Raw genomic sequence first — 26,191 nt, forward strand, 5'->3', positions numbered from 1 at the left:
AGAAAAGTCTCGGATGCGCGCAATACGCATGCGTCTGCCTTGGCGGTTTAGCGGGCTCTGGCGATGCGGCCGCGCATGCGCTGTACTCCCCCCCCTTCCTCCCCGCCTCCCGCGCGAGGTCGGTGCCGGGCGTAGCGGTTCTCTCCTTCTCCCTCCGGCGATCCGTACGATGCTGCCCTTCGACCCGCCGCGGCGGGGTGAGAGGTCGGGCGGCCATCTTGTGGCGGCGGCGGTGGCTTGTCGGTGAGGCTGCGTCGCGCCCTCCCCCACGGGCGGAGCAGGCCTGGCGCGGGCCGGCCCGCCGCCATGTCCTCCTTCTCGGAGTCGGCGCTGGAGAAGAAGCTGTCGGAGCTCAGCAACTCCCAGCAGAGCGTGCAGACGCTCTCGCTGTGGCTCATCCACCACCGCAAACACGCAGGGCCCATCGTCTCTGTCTGGCACCGGGAGCTCCGCAAAGGTACGCGGGGGGATAGCGGGGGGCCGCCCGCGGAGCCGTTCGTGAGGGGGACCGTGGCGAGGGGCCGGTTCTTCCTCATGGCGGTCTCCGAGCTCTGCGAGTCGGCACGCTGAAAACTTTGTAACCGTGAGGGGCGGCGAGTTCGGCTTTAACGGGAGCGTCGGGGGCCTGGGCGCCCTTCTCCTGCTGCTGTGATTGTGGATTAAACTCCGCAGGGAGAATCGCGCACAGGTTCGTGGGGGATGTATACTGGTGCGTGTTGTTACAGGTGGTGTTGAGACGCGTTGGTTAAAACAGTGAAGTCTTGTTTCGGGGGGAGGGTGCTCAGCCACGCTGCTTTGCCGGGCCAGGCAGCTCGGTTGTAAAACAGAGATGTTCTAAGCGTTTTTCCTCTCGGTGTACAAGTTAGCTGTGAAGCGCTTTGTTGGCTGCTTTGCTTTTAACTTTTGGATTTGGATTCATATCTATTACAGAATTGCAGTAAGGGATTAGGAAATAAGCAAAGTAAAAGCGGTTGTCAAGGTCTATAAAAACTGTTTGGTGATATCATCCAGAAGTGTTTTGTGCTTTTTCTCCTTGGGGGTTAACTTAACTAAAGTTAACTTCTGGTAGCTTTTCAAATTGCGTCGTAATGAAGCCAGGGAGACTGCCCGTGTCAGCGCTGATGCCCTGTCCCCAGAGGCAGCTGTGGAACCAGCCACCGTCACCTCTGCTGTCCTGGGTGGCCAGCAGCCTTAGCCCCTTGGAGCAGACGATGGTGATGAAGTCCCAGCTGGAATCTTTCATGTGATTGCTGGTTGTTGCCATTTATAGTATGTTAAGTAAGAATTTTTGGAAGATATGAGTTTGGCCTTCTGAGGAAATAAGTGCTTTTGTTTTCTGTCTCATGTGTGTATTCATGACCACTGCACTCTGGAGAACCACGTCTCCCACCGATTCTTTCTGTAGAAAAATAGAAACTGATGGTGTCAAGATGGGAAAAAGTTATGGAATATGGAAGAAATTTAATGTTGCTTTGGCACAGCACCGTCTGGAAAAATATTTGAGTCTCCACAATAGCTTTCTCCTGCAGTTTCTCTCTGTTCTGAATTAAATGGTTCTATATCAAGTTTTTTTTCCTGAAGTTGATTAATGAAAAATAAGTCTGTTGTTACAGTAACTTGCTGGTAGGTTAGAACAGCCTGTTTTAATCATGTGTTTAAAGTTTATTTCTTACGCAGCTTTCTTCAGAGTTGATGTGTCACTGTGCACAAGAAGTATTAAGCTCATGTTTGGCTTATAAATTAGTTAGAAAAAACCCATGCAGAAGTAAGGGTATCAAGAACTACTTGACTTGAAAGCCTCTGATTTGCCTTGGTAACATGGAAATATTTTGAACTTTGTTTTTTTAGACTAAAGAGCTATAAGCAACTTTGAAAACCATGTTAATGATTCCAGCTGAAAGAAGTGAGGAAATAAATGCAAACTCTCTCTCTTTTTCTTTCCCCTTCTTTTTTTTCCCTTTTCCCAGCAAAATCGAGTAGGAAACTTACTTTCCTATATTTAGCAAACGATGTCATCCAGAACAGTAAGAGGAAAGGTCCTGAATTTACTAGGGAATTCGAATCTGTTCTTGTGGATGCTTTTTCTCATGTTGCCAGGTATGTTGCTGTGTTACGTATTTCTTCAACTTTTCTCTCTAGAGACTTGCATTCTTGTTATACAAAGTTGAATTCGATTGGATTTTGTTGTTCTTTTGTTGGTGTTTTAAGTCTCAGGGATGCTTGTACCCTCTGTCTAGTAGAGATTGGATTCTGACTACTTTGTGGCTAGGAACTGTTTAGTGTTAATATTTCTTTTCGGGGAAACTTGTTTGTATGTGAATCAGCCCCTTATAGCTTTACACATTTGATCTCTGCATGCAACTCCTATGTACTTTATTTTATTTGTTACTAAAAGATCTTGCGGATCTGTTCGTAGGTAGTGAAATTGAATAGCTGCATGTGTTGTTATATAGGTTATTATGTGGCTTTAATAAAGCCATATAACGAATGGCTCTTCCCCATTGTCAGAAGACTTTAAAAGAGCTGATATTTTGTGTCACCGGATTCTTGTCAGTCTTCTGGTTTGAGCATGGTTTCTTTTTTGCATTGCTTGTTTTAACGGTTATCTGATCATTAGTCTCCTTGCTAGAGGAAGAAAGAATTTTATACATAAAAGGGAAGTAGTGATGCAGCTACTATCCTATCAAAAATGGACTATCATTTAGTTAAGTTTTTCTCTAAATAGCATAATTCCTGTTATCTCAACTAAGCAGCTCTAATGTTCTGTGTGTTTAGTGGTATGCTGTTCTGGATGGCTGTCTAACTTTCAGTGCGCTGTATGAGTACATTTAAGTGCCTAATGATCCAAACAACCTGCTTTTTAATTGGGATGTTATTGACTGAAACAACTGTTTAAAGTTAATACTCTGAATTGTAAACATGTCAACTTTGGGGATATTTTATAGCTCTTCTTGCAAATTCTGAATGGTAGCAAGTTTCTTCCTTCAAAACTTTTCCTGCTTTGACTTTGGGGTGGGAATGTGGGGCACTTTCAGGCAATCTTTGGTCCCAATAAAAGGGGAAAATTGGCCACAAATGTGTTTTGCACAGTTTGTCTTGGACAATGAGATTTTCTCTAAATATGCAAATATTGCAATGAATGCAGCTGCTAGTTTGGAAGATGCTCTCTTAAAACATACGGAATATTTTACCACTGAACTCTAATTATTTTCTAATCCTTGAACAGAGAAGCAGATGAGGGCTGCAAAAAGCCTTTGGAACGACTGCTTAACATCTGGCAAGAAAGGAGTGTTTATGGTAGTGAGTTCATACAGCAATTGAAACTTTCTATGGAAGACTCCAATAGCCCCCAAACTAAAGGTAAGTGTGTATTGCTTTTGTTGCGTGCTTTACTTTGTTTTTTAAATTGGTATATGTTTCACAGAAAGTGCTGTGAGGACTTGAGCTCTGGGCTCCTGTAGTTGGGTTGTTGCCAGAGCTGGTGATGGAGATTCTTCAGGATTGCCTTGAGAGAAGTATGATTTTCGTTAAACTCGCAGTTCCAGTTTGAAAGCGTGTTGCCTTGTGACTCGTTGCTGGCAGTAAGCTAAACTTAAGGTAATTTCTGCTTCTGCTCACGCAGACAGAATACTCCAGGGCTGCCTTTTGATGTGAAGACAAGTCAGTAGAGTGCAGGGAACTGTTGCATTCACCTTGAGAGTTAAAATGATCCCACTCTACATCTCTGAGTGATCAGCTGGGCTATTATAATGGCTTATTCAATATTGTTAGTGCTTTCATTCTTGTATTAATTTTTTTATTTTGCATAGTTACTATATTTTATTATGATTTTTAATAATTGAAGGTTGGAATATATGCCCAGAAGCTTGTCTGGTCTCTTTTTTTTCTTATTCCAGATGATGTCATTTGGGGAAAACAGTAACTTTGCATCATTTAACATTGTTAGAACATCACAGTTATAACCTTATTATTGCATGAGACAGATGTGAGAAACTGAGCATAAGCTTCTGCGTTTACTGTGCTTTTATACTGCTTTGGCGATACTGCCTATTCTTCTATAGCATCTGAAAATACTGGTAGTACTGTAATGAAAAGAGGGGAGCAGTAGGATGTCTAACCTATGGAAGATGAGGGTCATTAAAAATCCAGAGTGTTCCAGTCAGGGGAATATTTGTCCACTTAGCAGCTGCAGGAAGTGTCGGTGTCTTCAAATCAGCTAAAATCACATTGCTGCTTTGACCAAATGTTGCTCTGTTCCCCACAAAGGTGCGCTACTTTGTGAGAGAGTTGGCTTAGTCATTAGTAGAGTGCTCTTATGTCATTCTGAAGTGGTGAAAACAAGCAAGATATGCCTACTGGAGTTGTTAATTAATACAGAAGTAATATGCAGACATGAGCATTAATATGAGACACGCATGTGAAGACATAATGTCTATGGCTGTAGCTTTGTGTTTTTTCACATGCTTCTTCAGGCAAAATTACTGGATGGGTGCTTTAGCAGCTTACAACAGAGATCTTCCAATTTACTGTAATTTAAGTATGACATTCAGAAGATACTGTCATTTTTCCTCAAATGCTGGGAGACCAACTGACCTGACCGAAGGGGTTGTCTCTTCTGTATCAGGACAGAGGGAGTCTCTGCTCTGAGTGATGGAAGAGGGGAAGGGTGGAAGGTGTACGGCCTCTACATGAAATAGCTAGTGTTGGGGTTTTTCTGTTATCTGGGTGCAATGCATAAGACACCTGTTTGTCACGAAAGGACAGAGTTTACATGCCTGAATCCCTGTTGAGCTGATTAACTGTGGATTTGAAACTGTTAGTTTAAGGTACCTAGAAAAGTGTTTTACAAGTGTTCAACTTTTAATCTAAACAATGATACTGTGTGTGCAGAAACACAGCAGTGATTTCCTGGGGAATTGGCAACCAATTGTTTCTTGGTGTGGTCCTTCCTGTGGCTGGTGGTATCAATCAACCCTGGTCTGTTATCTTCTCAACTTGAAAATGGTTACAAAATCAATGCCTTTCTAAGTGTAACAGACCTTTGTCTGCGGGGGAAACAGAATGAAGAAATACAAACATTTCAAGAACTGTTGTGTGCACATCTTTACTTGGCGAGAAACTTATTTTTTGTCTGGGTAATTGGAGATATTAATGAAGTATCTTTTATTTGAGAGAACAGTTCAGGACTTATCACGAGTGTGAATATTGCTGCCTTCTTGTCAATTCATTGTAAAAAAAGAAATTGAGAATTTTAAACTTGGAGAAAAAGAAATTTTAAAAACTCAGCAGACTTCTGAGTTTTTCTCCTTGTTTTGACTGGCTTGTTTTCAAATTAGCTTCTTAATGGTAAGAGCTAGTTTCACATGGGATTTTTATGGATTTCTAAGGTAAATTGGTGTTTGTCCAGTTTCTGGTGGGCAATTATCTATGTTGCAGAAGGCTTTGTTGTAGCTATTCTATTCTGTTTTCAAACCGGTGAACATAAGCAAGATGGACAATAAAGTATCACATTTTACAGGTACAAAATTTATCCATAAATGTGGCAAACCATAGTACACTGCTCCTCCAAAACCATTCTGACGTCCTGGTTTTGTGTACACCCAAGGTAGACACAGCTGAGAAATAGGTAATATTACTATCTGTAGATTGGTGCAAGGCTGCGATGTTAAAACAAAATTTTGAAGCTTCTGAAGAGTATCTGATGCTGTGAATAATGACTATTCTTTTCTTCAGACTAAAGTATAGTAACAAGTCTATGCAGGTAGTTTTCTATGGCTTTTTCATATTGCAGTGTCTTAAATTCCTGGGCTGATTGGTGCTGCTTTCTGAGCAGGATGGCTCTGCTTGGCTTGCAGAGCGCCACTTACACTTAGAGTTGTGAAACTTGCCAAAATAAAGCAGAGTCCTGTATCAGTGAAGAAAGACATCTTTAAAGCTTATTGGTGCACGTTTCAATGGTACAGCTTATTTCTTGTTTCATTAGTAGCAAGGCCTTGGGTAAATCTATAGCAAGTCTGTTGGTGACACATGCCAAGTTCCCACCATGGAATGGAGTTCATTGCACAAATAATGAAGCTTTTCCTTCAGAGAGGCAGAGGGGAAAGAGCACTATCCCTTTCTAAGCAGTATATTCCCTGGTTTTGACTTTTTCAGTGGTGCAGCTTACTATTGTATTCTAGTCTTTTGGGTTCCTTAAGGAAATATGATATACATGGAAATGAGCTTTTGAATATTGTTATCTTATAGTTTTAACTCTAAATGTATTCATTAAGCTTGCGTTTGCTTTCTGATTACTCTCGCTTAGAATGTTTCTTTTTACATGCAATAGGGAAGAGAAGGACCACCCATTTATCTTAAAGCCTGGGAAAACTAGGTCTGTAGAAGTTTGATGTAAAATCCTTTAGGTAATATAACCTATATAGCTGACACATTTTCTTTTCATTGTCTTTGTAATAAGCAGTGAAGGAAGTCCTTGAATGTGCTCTGATGTAGGAGTGTCACACTATAAGACAGAACTGAACTGCTACCCATATGCACTGGTGATTATTGCCAGTTCTGGCACAGGAAGTCAGTCTCATATTAAAATATGGAGAAAAATGCCAGAGAGGAGAGCAGGCAGGGATGTTTCTAAGAATAACTGAAATAAAAGCACCTGGGGACAGCACTAGGTATAATTTTGGAGCAGAACAACTCCAGTTATGCTTGACCTAGGAGAGGCTACCAACAAATGTATGTTGTAATGTACTTAATCATGAGTAATCTACCCCCAAAGAAACAAAAGGTTAGAACAGTTGGAGGGTACACTGGACCATTAGGTTTCTCTTATTTTGTTCTTCTGTGTCCTCCAGTGTTCTGTGATGGTCTTCTGTTTTCTTTAGGAAAGCTGTCTATTTGTTGTTGTATCCAATCACTTTCCAAAAGTGTCTTTCATTTAAGTTTACTTGGATCTTTCGCAAGTTACTAAATCCCTGGTGCTTGGAACCTAAAGCCTACAGAAGTTTAGTTCTAGTTATAGTTTTGGGAGGCTTATTTTTTGTTAATGCTGGGTGAGGATGATAGCCCTACCAACACATAAAAACCCACCTAAATTCAGCTGGTCTACCTTTCAAGTAAACAGTTACCTATAGAATTTCAGAAGTAGAAACTCCTGTTTTACAGGTTTGCCTGTTATTCTACAACTACAGTATCTATTAAATGGCATTTCCTTGCATCTTTACCCGAAGACAGAGGTTTCTGCTCATGCAGCTTGCCTCATAACTGTATGCCTAAGGTATACAGAAAAGGCACATGAGGTAGCTGTGCCAAGACTGATAAACCCTCATGTGAATTAAGGACTATTTGTTTATTGTGGTTTTTTTTTTTTTAACTGAACCCTTTGCGTAGCTACCTCCAGTGAAAGGCATTATGTACATGCGGAGTTCCTTACCATGTGGTGTGGCTGCTTTTTGAATGAGGAGATGAAAGTAACCAAGTCCTCATGAGAGACGTTAATAATTTTATATTGCCCTGCGATTAAAAAAAAAAAGTTCCAAGAAAACACTGTTTTTAACAGAGCAAAGTTTTAAACTCCTAGTTATCCTTTTGGATGTGTGTATACGGATTCCACAGCTGGATTCTCTTTACTGTGCACGTGAGCCTGGAGTCAAATCAAATAAGCCTGCTTACCTCTAAAACCAGTGGTCAAGAGATGAGAACAAAAAGGTGAACGCCCAAGATGGGTAAATCTCTCGTGTTGCCAGCTTACAGGAAAAACTCATACTTTGTCACTAAGGTCTTTGGAAGCTTCCTTAAGCCACTGGAGATGGTTTGAAGACTGAAAAGTTGGTGCAGAAATACCTTTACAACTGTCTCTGGGCAGTGCAACAGCAAGATAACGACAACCTGGAGTTTCACTGTAAAGCTGTTACAACAGCAATTGACTGTCATTTTGGACAAATGAAGTGCTTTACTCTTTGAAGGCTTTTAGGGAGTAGTTCAATTTCTGAACTGTGAAGACGACGCCAACAAAGCAGGAAAGCTGACTTCATCCCTAGTGTAGTGGCTTCGCTGTCATCTGTATATCCGTGTCAAGAATGGGCTCTTGATTTTCCTGGAAGAAGCTGTCCATATTCTATAACGATATCTTGATTGTTTCAGGAGATGTGTGTTACATACCGTTGTTGAATTCTGATCAGTTTTAGACACTCTTAATGCTTTCTTTCCTCCCCTTTGTTGAATTTCACAAGCTTTTTCAGAAGTGTAGACTGCAATGGCTAAACTACTTCTAGCTAGCAGATATTGAAAGCTACCCAGGCAGGGTGTGTTATAATTTATGCCTTGCTTCCTGCACTTTCAGGGGTCCTATTCCACCATATGCTCTTGAGTTTGAAAATAAGTGTGGGGTTTGTTTTCTATTTTGATGAAAGGGAGATGGTGTTTCTAGGATTATTCAATGAGGTCTTCTGCTGCCCCTGTTTACCAGTGCCAGGGGAAGAAGTGCAACAGTCCACACTTATGTCATGCTACTCGTGCTCAGAATGCTACTTCAAAGCTGACTGCTTTGTGCTCCTTTCTCTACTGGCCACTTTGTCCCATCAGCTGCCATTCATATGCTTGGGGAGTGGCCTCTCTCCAGGTAGGCCAGCTAGTGACTGGTGCTTAGGACTGCAGATGTTCATATCTTCTTCAAGATTTGAAGAAGATGTGAACCAGTCATTTGGTCTTGTTCAGTTGGAAAATTCAATGAATTCTGAATCCTTTATGTTAGAGTATTAAGCAAGCATAATACTGTGTCTTGTGGTAGAACAGTTGGCCACACAGCAGGAATAGCTCTTCAGCAATTTGAATCCCAGTTCTCATTTTTGTTTTCATTTGTGTGCGCGCTGTGGTCGTGCATTCTTCTATTGATTATCTTGTGTTTATCCTTTGTTGGTTAATTACTTTATGATAAGTACACCCAAGTGATAAATATTGATGGCACATTGTATTGGGCCATGTAACTTTAAATGCTCTCTTTGGCCATTTTGTCATCTGCACAACTTCTGTTCAACTCAACTTGTGTCTTTGGCAGACCTCGATGGACAGCAGCCATTTTTTCTTGTTGATCTGGTATCTTGCTTGTCAGTCAGATTTTCAAGCACTCTTACATCAAGTGTATATATACAATACTTAAAGTACCTTTTTCTAGCCTAGATAGCTTTGCTCTAGCATGCAGCAAAAATTCATTTGGTTTAGGGTAACTATGTTTTCTGTGCTTCTTTGCCTTTGAGTAAATCTGTTCTCTAAGAGATGCATTCACATCTACCTCATGAAGGTCGTTCAGCTTTTTCCGCGCAAGAGCAGAATGTACGGCATCTCTGACTTTCTCTCCATTAAAATAAAGTTTTTTCAGATGTATATCCCACCTGACAAGGCAGGCAAAATTCTGCATTTGAGGACAGACCTTTCAGTTTGCTTTCTCCTTAGAGTTGGGCAGACTGATTTCATTATAAATCAAGAGTGATCTTGGATTTTCCTGTGAATCAAAGTAGATACAGACTCTTTCCCTTGAGCTGCATGGTTATCTCAGTAAGACTTGATTCCACTGAAGAGATGTTCTTGAGACTCTGTCGAAAGCTTTCTTACAAATTACCCTGGCTCTTATTAATATTGGTGGCAAGTCTGAAGAATGATCTGTCTTCTTCTGAGGGTTCTGTAACTGGATCAAAGGCTGCATTAAGACTTCGGACCATTAAGTAAACTGTCTCTTCCCTTTCAAGCTAATGTATGTTATGCTAAGGTTCATTCAACCAACACTGTCTTCCTTTATGAAATCCTTATCTCTGAAGTGTTACCTGCTTGGAGATTTGGTTCATGCTCTGCCCATTGCTGTTTTTCCTGTCACGTCTTAGAGGTTTAGTTTCACAGAGCTGTCCTGAAGTCTTTATCTTGATGGAAGATTGGAAGGTTGAATAACCGTCAGTTTAGTTGATTATGGGACAACAGTGAGCACATACTTGGTGCAAAAGATAACTTCTTCTGTCCATATATATCTTAGCATCCATGCTTCATTTCTACTGGTAGAAATCCTCACTTGCATATATGGTACTAACCAGAGAATCTGAGCAGGGTTGAAACCTGCCATTTATTGACAAATAGGACATTTACTTGCCTTTCCTACTTTCAGTGTAGGAGGCACAAATATGTATACAATGCACACGGCTGATATGAAGACTGTATCCTTGGACTTGCATGTACAGAGATGTACATGTGGGAGAAATCAACTTTTATTGCTGTTTTGCATTTGAGTGTTTGGAATATGATGCCAACGTTAGAGTTCAGCTGTGACCCTCCTTCTCTTTAGAGACCCTAGCTGTCAGAGCATCTGGTACAATTTTTTTTGAAGTAGAGATAGTTAAGGTGGGCAGATCTGACATCCAAATGAGTTGCTTATATGTGTCTTTAGTTGCAGAGGAGAAGAAGTCTTTAAAGCGGACTTTTCAACAAATACAAGAGGAGGAAGATGATGATTACCCTGGGAGCTATTCACCCCAAGACCCTAGTGCTGGGCCACTGCTGGTATGTAGGACGGGTTGCAAGTGGGAGAAGTTTGGGAAGCCACCTCCTGTGTGGTACAGCCACAAGGTGGAGCTGCCAACAAGTAAAATGCTTTTAATGGCGGGATTCAGTTGAGGGTTGAGAAGTCCATGTGAAATGGAACAGATTCTCTTTTCATGTTGAAATACTGCCACTTCTGAGTGGTTTCAGGTAGCGGCAACCAAGGTCTGAGTAGTACTACCAGTAAAGAATTTTAAAGGACTGCTAGAAGAACAGACCATATTTTAAATTCTTTTTGAGATCAAGTGTGTAATCTCTCAAACCCAAAGTTGTAACAGTTAAAACTTTTTTTTTTTTTTTAGGATATCTCTTTCCATGAGCTGTTAAAAAGATCAACCTTTGATAGATTTGTATGGAGTTGGTTAGTAAAACCAGTTCTGAAGACTTTGTTTTGAGGCTGACACATTAGTGGTATGAAAATAGTAGGAATAAAATAGAGGATTATCCTGACCAGTTGAGGCTACAAAATGAACGTATGTTAAACCACCGTCTATTTGAAAAGGATAAAAAAATATACCATCCATCTGGCACACTGTAAACATTGAAAAATAAAAATAAATAACAGTTGCCAAGGAAATAAGTGAGATTTTTTTTGTTGTTGCTTTTGCCTCCAGATGCCTTGCAGCTTATGGTTTCTCTTGATGGTAAACATTGTGTTTGTTACTGTTGGAAATCATTAGCAGTTTGCAAAGAAAGTAGTAAATGGACTACTTCTTTCAGATTAAAAAATATTTATTTAAAAATTTTCAGTGGTTTTATTAGTTTTCTAATTGAAACTAATTGAAATGTAGTTTAAACATCAGTGGTGGTGTTTACAGGGCTAGTGTTCCTGCTCTTTCTCGTTTTGTTTTACTTTTTTGAGCAGGAAGGAAATACGGTATGTCGGGGAGGTCTTCTTAAGGCTGTCCTCATCCGCATCCTTTGTAAGCTAGAATACATTTTGAGTGTATTCGTTTAAACTGACACATTTTTCCTCAATGCACTAAAGCCTGCTGAGAGATGAAGTCGAGGGGATACAGTGGAGTCCAGTTTAATTGCAGTTTGCAATGTGCTTCCAAAGAGCCAGTTGAATTAAGTGTGGATAGCAGTAGCTTGGCAAAATTGGGACAGTATAAAGTTTGCTTTGACAGGGGCAGCTTTCATTGTTATCAAATTTTATGGTAGGTAACCAGTTACAAAATTCTAAGTCTTACAATGATGGAAATTTGACAGTTTTGTTTGGACTGATACATGTTTGATTTGGAGTTTGTGGAGGGTTTTTTGGGGTTTTTTTTTGTATGTCAGAATGCACCTCTGGAATAGAACAAAGGTGCACATACAGTCCTGCTAGTTTAAGAGAAAGTGTCAGGGATGCTCAGCTAAAAGATAGAGTTCCAGCTCGATGCAACACAAAGGGCTGATGGCTGTTTCTCAAAATAGTGTGGTCATGTACTTTTCAGCTTTGTCTTAAATGATCAGTTCTCTTAATTGGAATGACAAGTTTTCCACTGCAGTCTTGAAAGAGGTGATCCTACTGTAATTATGCCTAAGCCCCTAAACACTAAAATATATTGTAAACTTAGTGAATACTCCTGGTGTTATGAAACAACAGTTTAAAAATTACTTGAAGAAAATATTTAAAAGTGATTGCTTTCAAAGGTGGCAGTGACCTCGGATGCAGTGGCCACATCCCCAGGAAATGGCATGAAAGTTACCTGCTTTTAATGTTGGCTAACTTGTCTTATAGACCGAGGATTTGATCAAAGCCCTACAAGACCTGGAAAATGCAGCATCAGGAGATGCAACAGTGCGGCAAAAAATTGCCTCCCTGCCTCAGGAAGTTCAAGATGTTTCATTACTGGAGAAAATTACAGGTATGAGACTGGAAGATGAACGAACGTGTGTCCAAAGAGTAACTTAGAAATCAAAGGGGTGTTTCCTTTAAATAATCACAATGTATGGCGGAGTGAATTCCTGCTTTTGTGTCCTTGTTCTGTAGCTCTTGGGTAGTTAGTAGATAGCAATACTGTGAAGTAAATTGAAGACAAAACTTACCTAGCTTCTTCCTTTTTCTTGGCTTGGACAAAGGCTTTTGTACTTGGAGAGCATCAACAGCATTTTGCAAGAATGTAAAGTAAATGGGGCCAGAGTTCTCAAATGGATGTGTTTGTGAACACCTTGACTGTTAGATATTTTTGAGTATTATCAAACTGTGCTGAGTACACACATACTCCTTGATTGCTACGGAAAAGGAAACTCGTTACCCCCATTAGTCTGTCAGTCTTTGTTTAAACAGACTTTTGCAATTGTATTTGAAAAGTAATCTTAACAGAAGCATTTAAAGGTTGAACTGATTTGATTCTTGTTAAGTAATTTTAATTTAGAACCCATTATGAACTGATGCTTACTCAGTCTTTTCTAATATACTCTTACAGTGTCGAACTGTGAAGACTAACGTGCAATTCATATGCTTGCTTGTATTGATACATTAGGAGTTACTCAGAGAAAAGAGGAATTTAGAAGTGCGCACCATGTTGAAATGTGAAAACCACCTGATTTGCTTAACTGAATTCTGAAAGCATAGCCTAAAGTTTTAGTTTAATTAACCTGTTTATAGAGGCTAACTTCATAGATTTATTTCCCCCCAGTCATTGACATCTCTGAAGGGATAAAATGCAGTCAATCATGTCAGTGTCCAAAAAACACCATTCTTGGGTTGTTAGTCCTGCCTATTTCCTTTACATCCCCTGTGATAAGAACTCTTACTTTCCTGTCAAGCCAGAAGTCTGTTTATGAATGAGATGTTATTGTGCATGTGGCTGATGAATTGTAGCCCTTCTGTCAAAGATAGGTTTTAAACTTTGTCCTCTAAATTACCCAACACTTTTGCATGTAGACAAAGAGGCAGCTGAACGTCTTTCGAAGACCGTGGACGAAGCATGCCTGTTACTAGCAGAGTACAATGGCCGGCTGGCAGCAGAGCTGGAGGACCGGCGCCAGCTGGCACGCATGCTCATCGAGTACACCCAGAATCAGAAGGATGTATTGACAGAGAAGGAGAAGAAGCTAGAAGTGAGTACTGATTACACCAGTGCCGGCAAACTGATTGTCTCACCAAACGCTCCCACTTGACTCCTAATCTGTGTGTTTTTCTCAAGGGAGATGATTCTAGGTGTTATCTTTACATTTGGAGTAAAACAGGGGTAAGACAGCAGTGTAAAAAGTCAGGAAATCTGTTCTGATGTTCAGTCTAGTATGTTTTAATACATGTGGGTGTGAAAAGCCCAGAACTCAATGCTTTTTAAAGAAAAATAGGCTCACCTAACAAAGTTTCTTCAGACTTACTCTGTTTTTTAATGAAATCCCCATTTCCAAACAGTCAACCTCCCTTTGCCATTAGCTGGGGTTTTTTTATCGGTTGTGTTTTTGTTACTCTCTTCCTTATGGTTGGATGCTCCTCACCTGCCTTCCCAGCCCCTACTTGATAAGGAGATGCAGTTTAAACAAGATCTTCCGGTATCCATCCTTTTACAGCCACTCGTACCTACAGCTTCTGTGCTGCAGTATAAATTGGGCTGATACGGAAAGATGATGACTTGCGTTTGCTGCCATAGCTCCCTTGAACAAGGAAGGCAGGACACTGTAAAATGAGACTACACTGACTGGACCTGAGCACCCGCTGCACGTCCTAGAGCAAGTGCAGGGGCTGCAGCAGTCAGCCATTTATCTGAAATGTTCTTTCTCAGTGGAAGTTCTTTCAGCACCACATCTTGGGACTAGTGTGGAAGTTCAATTAATGACTGTGGTTGTATGTCACTGCCATCTGTGAAACTGCCCCTTGGCGGCACATTAAGGGCTTCCTCTACACTGTCGGCTGTTGGTTATTATGAACAGCTGTGGCTGGGTGGGACGTGAGTTGCTGTAGAGGACAAAATCTTCTGGAAGGAGACTGTGCTGTAGCAGTTGCGGGCTCTGTTTACTGCCATGACAAAGCTAATCCTCTGACAGCTAGGCAGCATTGTTCCGAGGTAAATTTCATTTTGAATGTTTTCTTTGTCATGTGTGTTTATACTAGAGTTTCTCAATGTCTTGTGACTCTGAACATGTTGCTTTTCCAGAGGCACATTTTTTCCAGATCAGCCAGATAAGTGCTGATACTGCATTTGGAATTAGAGTGGATAGTTAATAATTCTGTAAGCTTGTTTAGCTTGAATTTCTTCAAGCATAACATCTGTCTTACGACTGAGTCATTAAAAGGTGCTTTCAGACATGGATATGAGAGATGCCATAAAACCAAATCCTGTTTAGCACCTAATTTATTTGCTAAATACTAGTGGAAATCTTGGGGCAGGGTTTGGTTTTTTTTTTCCCTTGCTGAAAGAAGGACACCTGTCTAGTAGAAACGTATATATGTGTATGTATACATAAAAATATAGAAAAGATACATATGGCTGTTTACTTTTTTAAAAAAGGCAAGAAATAGGTATCAAAATGCTGCACAGCAATACTTTAAAAAGCCCAGAACAATCCATAAATTTGAGTCAGTTTGAGACTGAAATTAAGACATTCACAACGACAACATTAAATTAAAGTTTCTAATACACTATCTGAAATGTTGTAACAATTATGTTGTTTTTTTTCTTTTGGAAAATATCCTTTTGGTAAGGAATGTTACTTGAAAGTTGTAACTCTGGCAGAGGCAGAAATGTAATCCTGAATATTAAGTGGTTCACTGGCTGAGCTACTTTGTTGATAGGAGTAATCCTGTCGATGGCAAACAGGACAGGCTGCTTGCCTGCTGTTAAGTGTAAACACATTCTTTAATACATTGGAAACTAAAGAATGATCTGATTAACTATCTGTTTAGGCTAGCCTCTTTGTCATTCTGCCAAAACAAGGGGGCCTTAACTGCTGTAGAACTCTAAAATGAGTTGCAGGAAATGCCACTCTTTAATACTTACTCAACATGAAGGCACAAATCATATTCATATCAAATCTCAAATCTTAGCTGCGGGATATTGCCCGATTAAAGCATTCCATTGTTCTTGAGTTGTAGAGGGTTAATAAATAGCGGAAGATGTTGGTTACAGATATGGCAGGCCATATCTGCTCATCAGTTTTGTTTGAGTCTTTGATGTTGTCACAGTAATGTTATTGATAAGCCCAGATTTTACTTTGTAGTGCTAATAAGCATTTTAGTAGAAGGATCTGAAATTCTTGTAGCGATTAAGAATGTATTAAAAACCAAAACATTTACTCAAGCAAAGACTGAAACAAGAAAATAACAAACCAATTTAATTTTACATATCTTTGTGTTGTATGCTTTGCTCTCTTAAGGTATCTTTTCCAGAATCTTTGGTACTGTTGACTGTAAGGTTGGTTTTTCGATGTTTTTTGTGTTTTTTTCCCCTCCTCTTGTGAAGTAAGGTTCCTGACTCTCAGGTGAGATGGCATTTTTAGATAGAAGGTGGATTATTTGCTTCACTATCCTAATCGAGCCAAGGCTGCGGTTGGGGAAAGGGGTTTCAGGTGGTAATATGACTCAGGGCTTTATTTTAAGATATGGAAATGTTTAATTTGGAAATCACTCTGGATATTTCTTGTATTTTATTTACTCACAAAGCAAAGTCTGTCACTATGATAGCAATGAAAGTACATCGTTTGAGAAACAGCTTTTGCAGTCTAAAGAGCTACAGTTGCTTACTAATCCTATTAATATTATCCCTCATGAAACAGCAAATTCTCAAAACATATACGTGATCTCAGTGTATTTATGTCTAGTGGGCTAATGCTCAAAATACTTTGCAATGTTAAAACCCTGTGACACAGGGCTCTTATCAATTGCAGAAAAGCTGTTTAATTAAGGGACAATATGCTGAGAAAGGTGGTCTTGGACAATGAATTACACTTCGACATTGATACAGACTGGCATGAGTAAGGATTGAAGCAGCGTAGTGCTAAGAAGCACTGGTAATTTGCAGGGAGAAAGCTGGCACAGAGCCTGAAGATCATAACATACGGACAAACTCTGCTTTTAGGGTAGCAATTGAAAAAATGGAAAGTGTAATAATTAGGATTACTTTATTGGGGGAGAGACATTTTGATAATTTGATTGTAGTCTAAAAGTGCTTAGGAGAAAAAGGTAGAATTCCTTTGATTCTGGCAATCAGCCGCAGAGCAAAATCAGCTGGACCAAAGCTGGTGTATAACAAGGCATACATTTTTAAGAGTAGATATTCCTTAGGTTAACTTACTGAAAGATATGGTGGATTCTGTTGTTCAACACCTGAACACTGAATTTCTTTTTAAAATGGTGCTTCATCTCAGTCAGAAGTTGTGAGCTTGATACTGCAGCTGCTGTATAATCTTCCATGGCCTGGACTGGATCAGAGGTCAGCCTAGACTTTCATAAGAGTAGGTGTCAGGAAATAAAATCCATTTTCAGACAGGCATAGAAACAAGAACTAGTGTTTCTATAAGAATGACATAAGGTGTCCTCGTATCTCACATGAGTATTTAACTTCCAGTGGAAGTCCTCTGATTTGTGTGATTTTTTTTTTTTTTTTTTTTTTTTTTTTTTGGCCATTGCTGCCCCTGTTAAAATTGCAGAGTACAATTGGCTGGGGAGGGGTTTTGTCCTTCAGCACCTGAGTCTCCCCCGTTCAAGGGGAAGGATTGTCTTTTGAAGTCAGTGTACTCTTCCTGAATGCGTGGCAGGCAAGTAGAAAAAATCCAAGGAATCGGTTTGTGTAAAACTGAAATGTAGAGAGGAGATATCCGGGAGAACATTTCCATGTTGGTGTGCCAGGTGACTGTAAAATGGAATCAACTAAATAGATGGGACTAGAAGCACTAGATGTGAAAGTAGCGGCAGAAAATGGCAAATCATGTGGAAGCTTTATGGGTGTCTGAAATAACTACTGACAATAGAAGATTTGGAGTAAGTGAAGGAATGGTTATTTTAATCTAATGGGGAGAAGAGGCAAAAATAAATAGATGAGAATGTGCATTCAGAATTTTTGCTTTGAGTTGCAGTGATACTGAGTTCATCCCCATGCCCTCCAAGTATCTTCTGTTCCTGCATTTGTAAAAGGTGGTGTGAGGAACATACTATAGTATATGCAGTATGTATATACAGTACAGTGTGTATGTGGGGGTATGTGTGTATACATACAAATATGTGTGTGTGTATGTGTGCATATGTGTATAAATATAAAGAACATACTCTATTTGAGTTTAGGGGAAATTTTCTGATTGTTGACTGCACCTGAAAAATTGTGACTGAGAATCCTGCTGAGAGCTGTAGGGTTTTTTAGATGTTGGTGGTTTTTAATATTCATGGCTTCAAGGCACCTTTAATAAGGTGTGAAAGCTGTGGCCGTATAAATTTGCAAACACTCTTTGATAATGCATCTCTGAAGAATGAAGTACAATCTCAACTTGAGGTTTTCTGGACTGCCCGGCACTACACATTTTCTTGAAATACGATTTAGTTCAGCGGGTTAATATGCAATTTATTGCTGTGTTGCTTCCACTGCTTAGGTTTTGTTGCATGTCACTGTTGGTGTGCCTTTGTGGCTGCTGCTTTCCTCACAGACAAGAATTCTTGGGTTGTGGTATATTCATTTCAGTGATTTAGGCAGGGAACCAGAGATGGGGTTTTAGTTTTTCAGCCAGGAAACAAAAATGTTCATATTTTACATGCATGCGAGTAGCAGGAGATAGCTGTGGGCACCAGGCAGCGCAGGGAGGTCTCCTGCTCTCCGCCCTGGGCAGGGCAAGAAGATCCTGAACAGCAGCACCCGGGCAAAGAGCGTCATGCTCAGGTCTATGAAATTGAACTGCTGATTAACGTGGCAAGAAGTGACTAACGGTACATCAGTATTTCCAGCTGTGAGCCAGTCGTGCCTTTGGGTGTGGGACAAGAACGAAGGCTGTGTCATAGCGATATAATAAACTAACACTGCGGTGAATCTGGTTTTCTTGTATGGTGTATGGCTCGAGGCAACAGCTGCGTTTCTTTGTACAATGAAAAGATATAATTTCTTCACTTTGTAGGTACTTGTAGGCATTCATAATTACAGTAGTACTGCAAATGAAAGCATATAAAAAGTAAAAACAAAAAAAAATCCAGTATTAATATATAATGTTTTTATGCATTTTACTGAAGTGAACCAGTATGTAACTACACTTGCTTAGCAATGAAAAGCATTAGGATGCTTGAAGAGAGGTTAATAAGTACCTGTTTGCGTGTGCCCTAAATGTTGAATTTTTGTCGTGACCATGATTTGCGCCCTCCCAATGTTTATCACGGGAAGGATATGTTGCAAATGAAGCCAGTTTTCATGGCTGTTGTACACTGGCAGCCTGGGCCAATTCTGAGAGAGCTTTTAAAGGTTGCAAAGGCCAGTAGATGGGGAGGAGGCATGCCCAGAGCTGGGGAAGCGCTCTGCTAAGGTCTCTGTTGCCCACTCTTCTATTGGACAACTTAAAGCTGTCCTCAGCAAAGAGGAGAGCGGGGAGGCAAGTTATGGTTTCAGAGCATGTAATTGTTCCAAGAGCAGAAATACCATCTCTGGTGAAGCGTAATGAATGATGCCGCAAAAGAAAGAAGCCTTGTCAAATTTAAAAGAGCAAGACTGAACAAATTTAAGGTATGAAAATGAACTGTAGCTCTGTAAGGAAATATATCCTTCAAGCTCTGCTTTCTGGACTGCGTATTTCAGATGTGTTGTATAAAAAACCTCAGGTTTGTTGGTTTAGTGCTGCTGCAAAATAAGGAAAACTGGCTTCACCACTAGCATTTGTTTCCCCTTTACTTTTGAGGTGGGTTCTGCTGCACCAAACTTGTGAAATGGAAGACGTTTCCCTCTGTTATCTGACTTCTCGCAGGGGCAAACTGACTGTGTGGCTGTTAAGAACCCCTCAGGGCATTTGCCGTGCTGACTGTGCTGCTGCTTTGCGTTCTGCCAGGTGCTGGAGAATGTTCTGTCCCCTTGGCACTAAAACACTCACTCCTGCAGCCAGGATTCCAGGACACAGACGATGTGCTGTGCAGCTGCAGGCATTTCCACACTCTGCAGGTTTGTGGCCGCTTTGCCAAAAGGCCGTTTCAGGGGAGTGCTGGGCTTGTGCTGGCTAGCCTGGCACGGCAGCCTTGCTGCCAGGCTTGGGCAGCTGCCCAACTGCTCAGAGCAGATGCAGGCCTTTTTCAAGGTGGCGTGTGTGTCCTAGTCCAGCAAGTGTCCAGACAAATTGTTTCAGGGGACTTTGGGTTCTGGATCAGGCCTTAAATGTGTCTAATCTCTCACTTACGTTCAGTTGAATTTGCATGGAAATAAGCAACTTCATGGATAATTCATGTTTTCTTTCTGGTTCTTTTCTCTCTTGAGTTTTTTGTGTGTGTATGTGTATGTTCATCAGCTGCCTTCTTTTAACCAAGACTACTTTTATTTCTAGGACTGTAGGTTTCTTTACGATGCAGATTCATGCCTGTTTTGCAGACAGACTCTTTAAAATTTGCTTTCTACCAGGTTATAAGTGATGTGGAGAAAGCTATTCCCCACCTCTGCCAATTGAACTGTTAGTAATTCTGCTTGGCACACTGACCGATGCTTTACACCGTCACGTGGGGAAGACTGATTTATGCTTACACAGTATGAAATACAGGATAGAATACGGTGTTAAAACTGGGCTCATTCAAACGTGACACTTGAGAGAATGTGGAAGGAGGTGGGTTTGAAGGCAGGAGAAAAGTGCTGGCGCACTTGGTAGGCTTTACATTGGCAAAAGGGAATTTTGAACTGCTTTGAATTCCTCCTCCTGGCAGGAGGTGGAATGACCAGATACGTAGCATGCAAACTGGGCATCTTCTGTATGGAGTCGTTCTTGAGCATGAAACTGAAATCAAACAGTAGGCATTTTTAAAAGTTATCTAACAAATTATCTATGTTAAAAAAAATGATTGTTGGGTTGTCCTCTAGTTGTATATATACTGGAAATACTGATTAATAATAATCCATGCTTTCTTAGATAATAAAGAACAAGCTGGGGAGGGGGGGAACCCCCAAACCGACAAAAAAAAAGAACCCTTACTGCTGTAATTTTGATGTGCTGTGTCTAAATGTTCTGTCAGGATGCAAGACAAGGGCTTACATGTGCTCTTCGCATACTCAGCAGGAACTTGACTCTCCTTGCTTTAGAAAGCTTTTAATTTCTGGTAATTTTCTCCCAAAACCCTTCATACTGGTCATTTTTTATAAATACGCTGTCGTTGTGACACTCTGGTATGTTTTAAAAGTACTTTACATAGGTTAAGTGGCAAGCAGCAAATGCTAAGGAAGACCTAATCAACCTGCTCTATTAGTGTATATATATTTAGTCTCTTAGTTGTATATGTAATGTTTTTAAGTAGAGATTTTACATGACCATATAAACATACTACTGTCAAACCTCTCACGTCACTACGTACTCTTTTCACATTTCTGTCAAGCCTCTGGTGTGTTTTTTCCCTGACTTCTGTGACCTTTTGCTTTCATACATCCGGCTCAAGGTACAGCATATCAAAACTGAGACTGACTGGCTGCTCTTCTTGTTCACTTTCTAAATTCTCATTAATGCTTAACTAGATGTTTTTCAGTAGATGCAATTGCTGTGATGACCTACAGCATGTTGCTGTTTGACCCAGCACAGGAATGGAAGTGTCCAGTGCAAATTCAAAGCTAAAATCCAGTGAAGTCTGTGCTGTGTAATTCAACAAAGTGAACCAAGCCATGCAGCAGTCCTCAGAATGAATTTCCTGTCATGTCGATTACAGTCGGTTTTATAATGTTCAAGTAAGGCTTCTTTTGAATGAAACACTTCTGTCAGATTTGTTCAGTGGTGTTTAATTCTGATTTGGTATTTGTTTCAAGGACTAAATATCTAATTTACTTCACCACTGTGGATGTCGTATACCGCATACTGAAAGGGAACGTTGATTAGCAAAAGCATTCATGTGGCACAGCACCAGTTTTTTTCTGTATCATCCTGAAACTCCTGCTTACAGCAAAGATCTCATTATTTTGTCTAAAAAAAGCAAATAGCATGCAAGTACTATTAATCTTAATGAAAGCCTACTATGCAGCGAGGCAATTAGCTAGACACATGGAGTACAAACTAAGACCTCAGAAAGCAGCGGTTTCTTTTAAGTGCACTTTTTCCTTTTTTCTTTTTTTTCTTTTCAGTTTTATAGAATGGAGGGACTCATGCATAAATCTGCAAGATGCAGTTTCAAAGCATGTCATGGGCTACACGAAAAACACAGTTTCCCATAAAATCTGCTTCCAGAGTTCTACATTGCAGAATATGGTCACAGCTTGGTTCGTGGAAAAAGAAAAGCCCCTGAGCCTGGAAGGGGGTTACGTGTCTCTGCTCATGCCTATTCCTGAGTGGAGCTGGGGTGCATTCCTGAATAGTACAAATGGCAAATACAAATAAACGTGCCTTGTACTTTATACGAAGTATTATGTCTCCCTTGTAGGTGCTTCTTCCATGTTGTAGCAGGACTTCAGAAATTCCTTGCTTCTAGGAGCAGCTGCCCAGAAGTGACGGGCTGCCTGCAAGCTCTGTCTTTGCTACCCCATCTGTAGATCATTGCCTTGCTGTTCTCGGTGTGGCGTGCCTGCCAGGTGCCTCAGTGCAGTCAGTCCCTGACCCAGCTTCGGCATCTAGTCTCTCAAGTCCTTTATGGCTCTGCCACGAATCGGCATGTTTCAGTACCAGAGCAGATGGAAAGTGTTAAGCGTGCAGGAGACAGTTCTGTAACGTAGTCTGTGTTGTGTATCAAATCTGTCCAGCAAGTATTCATCTCTTCTAGGAATCTTGGTTCCTGGATGACTCCTGTTCTAAGGGAACATCATTTACATTCCTGAATGTAGTGATGTTTTCCTGAACCAGTTTTTAATGGTTTGGGGGCTGTTGCTGCCTTTTCTGTGTGAGCATTTCTCTCTCTTTCTCTCTCTCTCTCTGATAGGATTTAGGCCTAACTGCTTTAATAAAAACTTTTGTGTGGACAACTAATGCCTATATTAACCTACTAGTAAGGTAGAATTATTTAGAATTGAATGGATGTGTTTGTCAAGGTGACATGATTTTTTTTTTTCTTTGTCATCATATTTGTACAAAAGTCTCTGTTCAAACTGAGAAGGTATTTCTGATAACTCAGTATGCCATGTAGCTCTCAGCGTAGAGTATCCTTTAAAATGGGGATGTGTTAAGAGCAGTATTTTCCTAAACATTTGAAGTTAATTGTAAATCTGGCAACAGGTTGCTGCTATTCATGTGTAGAGGAAGCACTCCTCAGTCTGTATGATTGCCCTGTACATTTGCCGTAGCATCTCTATGGTTTGCATACATCTTAGTGGTTTTTCATTTGTCAGCATGTTTTCTCAGAGCTGGACTATCAAGCAAGGCAGTGGAAAGATTCTCATTCCCCTAAATAGTTCTGTGAGGAAAGGAATATTGTTTGGATGTAATACAATTGTAATAGTCATATAAATCATCTTCAGCTAAAAAACCACGTTGTCGTAGTCCTAATTGTCCACTAGAAGTAGCGTATCCTGGCCCCCTTGTCAGTCCCGCTCTGAATGCGGCAGGATGTTAGTCTTCCTGTGGAGGTAGACCTGGTGTTGTACCTGTTTTTACAGAATTCTTGTGCATGGATCTTGGAAATTCAAGCAGTATTTGAGGTATTTTCTTGGCTTATCTGTAGTAAGAATTATTACAGAAAAAAAAAAAATCTGCCGATACTCACTCTTGACAGAGTTTGGCATTCTTCAGAAAGCGCTGCCCTTTCTTTCCTGGCTTGATATCCATCCCTCCCTGTCCTCAATTATGGTGTGGGATTTTTTTTTTTTTTTTTTAAGACAGTCTTCTGGGGGCAGCAAAAAGCAGTCCCTGAAGCCAGCCTCTTCCACCTTCTATCTGTGAGCATTTGGAATATAATAATACAGTAAATATTTTTGCTGTCTATATCCCATATGTGCAGGAGCTGGTGTTTTGCTGTCTCCCTGTCTCATATTATTCATGACGTACCAGCTTTGAGCAGAGCATGCTGTTTACCATCTCTTTCTTTCTCCAGTGTTGGCTTCAACGTTCTGTTGGAGAAATATCCTGTGTTGGAATGCAGTACTTCCATGGCTTTCCTCTTTATCTGCTTTTGTTCTGTATTCATGCTTAAAAATCTGAGGTGTTTTCCTGGTTTTGTTCTCTGTCTTCATAACGTGACTTTCTTGACTAGTTTCCCTATTTAAGTATTTCCCAAAACGATATAACTAGGGATGTGGGGTGCCTTCTTATTTTGATCCTGATTCTTTGTCTTCCATTAAAACAAAACAAATCCTCACAATCCTAAATTAATGGGTGCACCTTCTCATGAGGTTGTTTTTGTTGTTGTTCTCCTCTAGGCTTGAGAGCAGTACACTTTAGTTTATGAAGCTGGTAGAGCTTTGTTTGAACTTGATTATTTCAGTATATATCCGATGTACATTAGCAGAGGTGTTTGGTTATGATGGTATGTTCAGTCACTGAGCCTCATAAAAGGATTTACATTTGAAATAGGCTGTTAAAGGACATTCTTATTTGGTGCTGGCAGGAGATTTATGGAAAAAATATATATATATATATAGCCATTCCAGGCGTAGGGATGTTCTGAGCTGTTGCAATTGACTGCTGCTCTCATTATTCTAATTCAAAGTAATGAAACCCAGAGAGTGTAAACTCATTGCTTGTAAACCCACAGGAACTGTTCTGCTTTGATATTTAGAGAAGGTGAAGAGAATTTCCATCATTGAGAAGGTTAGAAAGATTGGATTAAAGTTGTAAACTCTTCAGAAATATGTTTTGATTAAATATGTGCCTGGTTTTATTTGATCTTCAAAGATAAACTTCTGTTGTCTGGTAAACTGTTCTCTTTGCCAAGTAATTAAGAAGTGAAAAGTAAGTTAATATTACAACTGACTGCATGGAAGCTTATTCTGTGTACTGTTTTTCTTAAGCTCATTGTTTCCTGCATTCTGGAGATGCCATGAAAGACATGCCATGCGTAGTTGGGTAAAGACTGGTGCATTCTGAAAGAAATTATGTGATACTGTAGTGGGTTTTTTTTATTGCTTAAAGAGCTGTCTTCTGTGACTATCACACAAATCTTTAGAATCATAAAATGCAACATCAATCTTTAATTGAGCATCTCTATTAGATAACTTGGATATATGTTGGTCTGCTCTTAAATGGCCTCTAAACATAATTTAACAAGGTATGGTTCTTTCATTTTCATGGTCCAAACTTTTCCTCTGTCTTTTCATTATGAAATACTAGTCACTATTATCTGGTGTTTCTTAGATTGTGGAGATTTCTGAAGATGGGTAGATATTTCTTACAGAACTTTTAATACTCAATCCAGACCTTATTTCTGGAAGAATTACTTGCAAGTTTCCTCTTCAGGGATTTTTAACTTGACTTGTTTTCTCCCTTTGTAATAAAATTCTGAAAATTTTAGCGTCTGTGTTTTGCTTGGTTCCATCCAGTGTGGATGTGTCTTTTTCTGGTTTACATTTAGTGATCACACGCATATTTCTGTGTTGTTTGCTGACATGCCAGTCTAGTGCTACAGCTGCTGTGGCTGCTATCATGAGTTGTCTGACAACTCACAGACCTTTTCACAACCAAAACTTGCTTTTGATTTAATGACTTGGAAGGGAAAATTGGATTATGTAAATTTCAAAATTGATCAAGCTTGAAAAAAATGAGCATTTTAGCAGCATAGTAGTACTGATACCTCTGGCATACCCCAGCCTGCTGCTTCTGTCAGTGTTCCTCCTCCAGCAGTGGGTGGAAGTCGGTGACCTGGGGAAGAATACAAGAATAGAGCAACTATGTAATGACACTTTTCAAATACTCTACCAGGCCCCCGCAGGTGCAGGTTTGGGGGCACTTTGCATAGCTTCTGTTAAAAGTAATACAGGGCAGGATTAGTGGTTTTGGGATGCCAAAGCTTGTGGACTTTCTGTTGATACCAGGCCATGAGTTTGAGTGCAGACGACAGGTTCTGCAGTCATGCCAGCAGTTGCTCAGAGAACCAGTGCCTTGCCACCTTCTCCCAGAATCCTCGCCTGGAAAATACTCCTGGCTTAACTAAAAGCACTGTTAATTAATCTGGGCTTAATCTTCATTCTCTTGTCTCTTTCCCTCAGGAATATAAACAGAAGCTTGCTCGGGTAACCCAGGTCCGCAAGGAGCTGAAATCCCACATCCAGAGCCTTCCAGATCTGTCACTGCTGCCCAATGTCACAGGAGGTCTGGCACCTCTGCCGTCTGCTGGTGACCTGTTTTCAACAGACTAGAACAAATGGTGTCCCCCAGTTTCCATTATTACCAGCAGAAGTAAGAAGACTCTGGTGTTGACTGGAAATCCAGTCTTCCAAGATCTACAGTAGGAAGGAACTTGCAGACCCTGCTTTCAACCTCTTGGCTGCTCATGCTCACCCTCTCCCTGTGTACACTGGCTCACGCTGAGGGGAGGAAAAAGAGCGCATTTTTGTGAGCTCTAAAGGGAGTGGGGATAGTCCACATAGGCAAACTTTTCTCATATTTTTCCATA

The 26,191-nt window shown here is 40.4% G+C and overlaps 1 protein-coding gene across 1 annotated transcript; it reads left to right on the forward strand.

The window, feature by feature from the left end:
* Positions 1 to 306: 306 nt before the first annotated feature.
* Positions 307 to 25,934, forward strand: RPRD1B (regulation of nuclear pre-mRNA domain containing 1B; the record flags this gene model as incomplete). Its single annotated transcript, XM_082007101.1, has 7 exons — positions 307 to 457; positions 1,968 to 2,097; positions 3,227 to 3,360; positions 10,424 to 10,536; positions 12,302 to 12,428; positions 13,451 to 13,626; positions 25,785 to 25,934. 7 exons carry the CDS (start codon positions 307 to 309, stop codon positions 25,932 to 25,934), a joined length of 981 nt encoding a protein of 326 aa, XP_081863227.1.
* Between the last annotated feature and the right edge of the window lie 257 nt (positions 25,935 to 26,191).

This window comes from Phaethon aethereus, assembly GCF_964289735.1.
Source record: "Phaethon aethereus genome assembly, chromosome: 16".
NCBI classification, from domain to species: Eukaryota; Metazoa; Chordata; class Aves; order Phaethontiformes; family Phaethontidae; genus Phaethon; species Phaethon aethereus.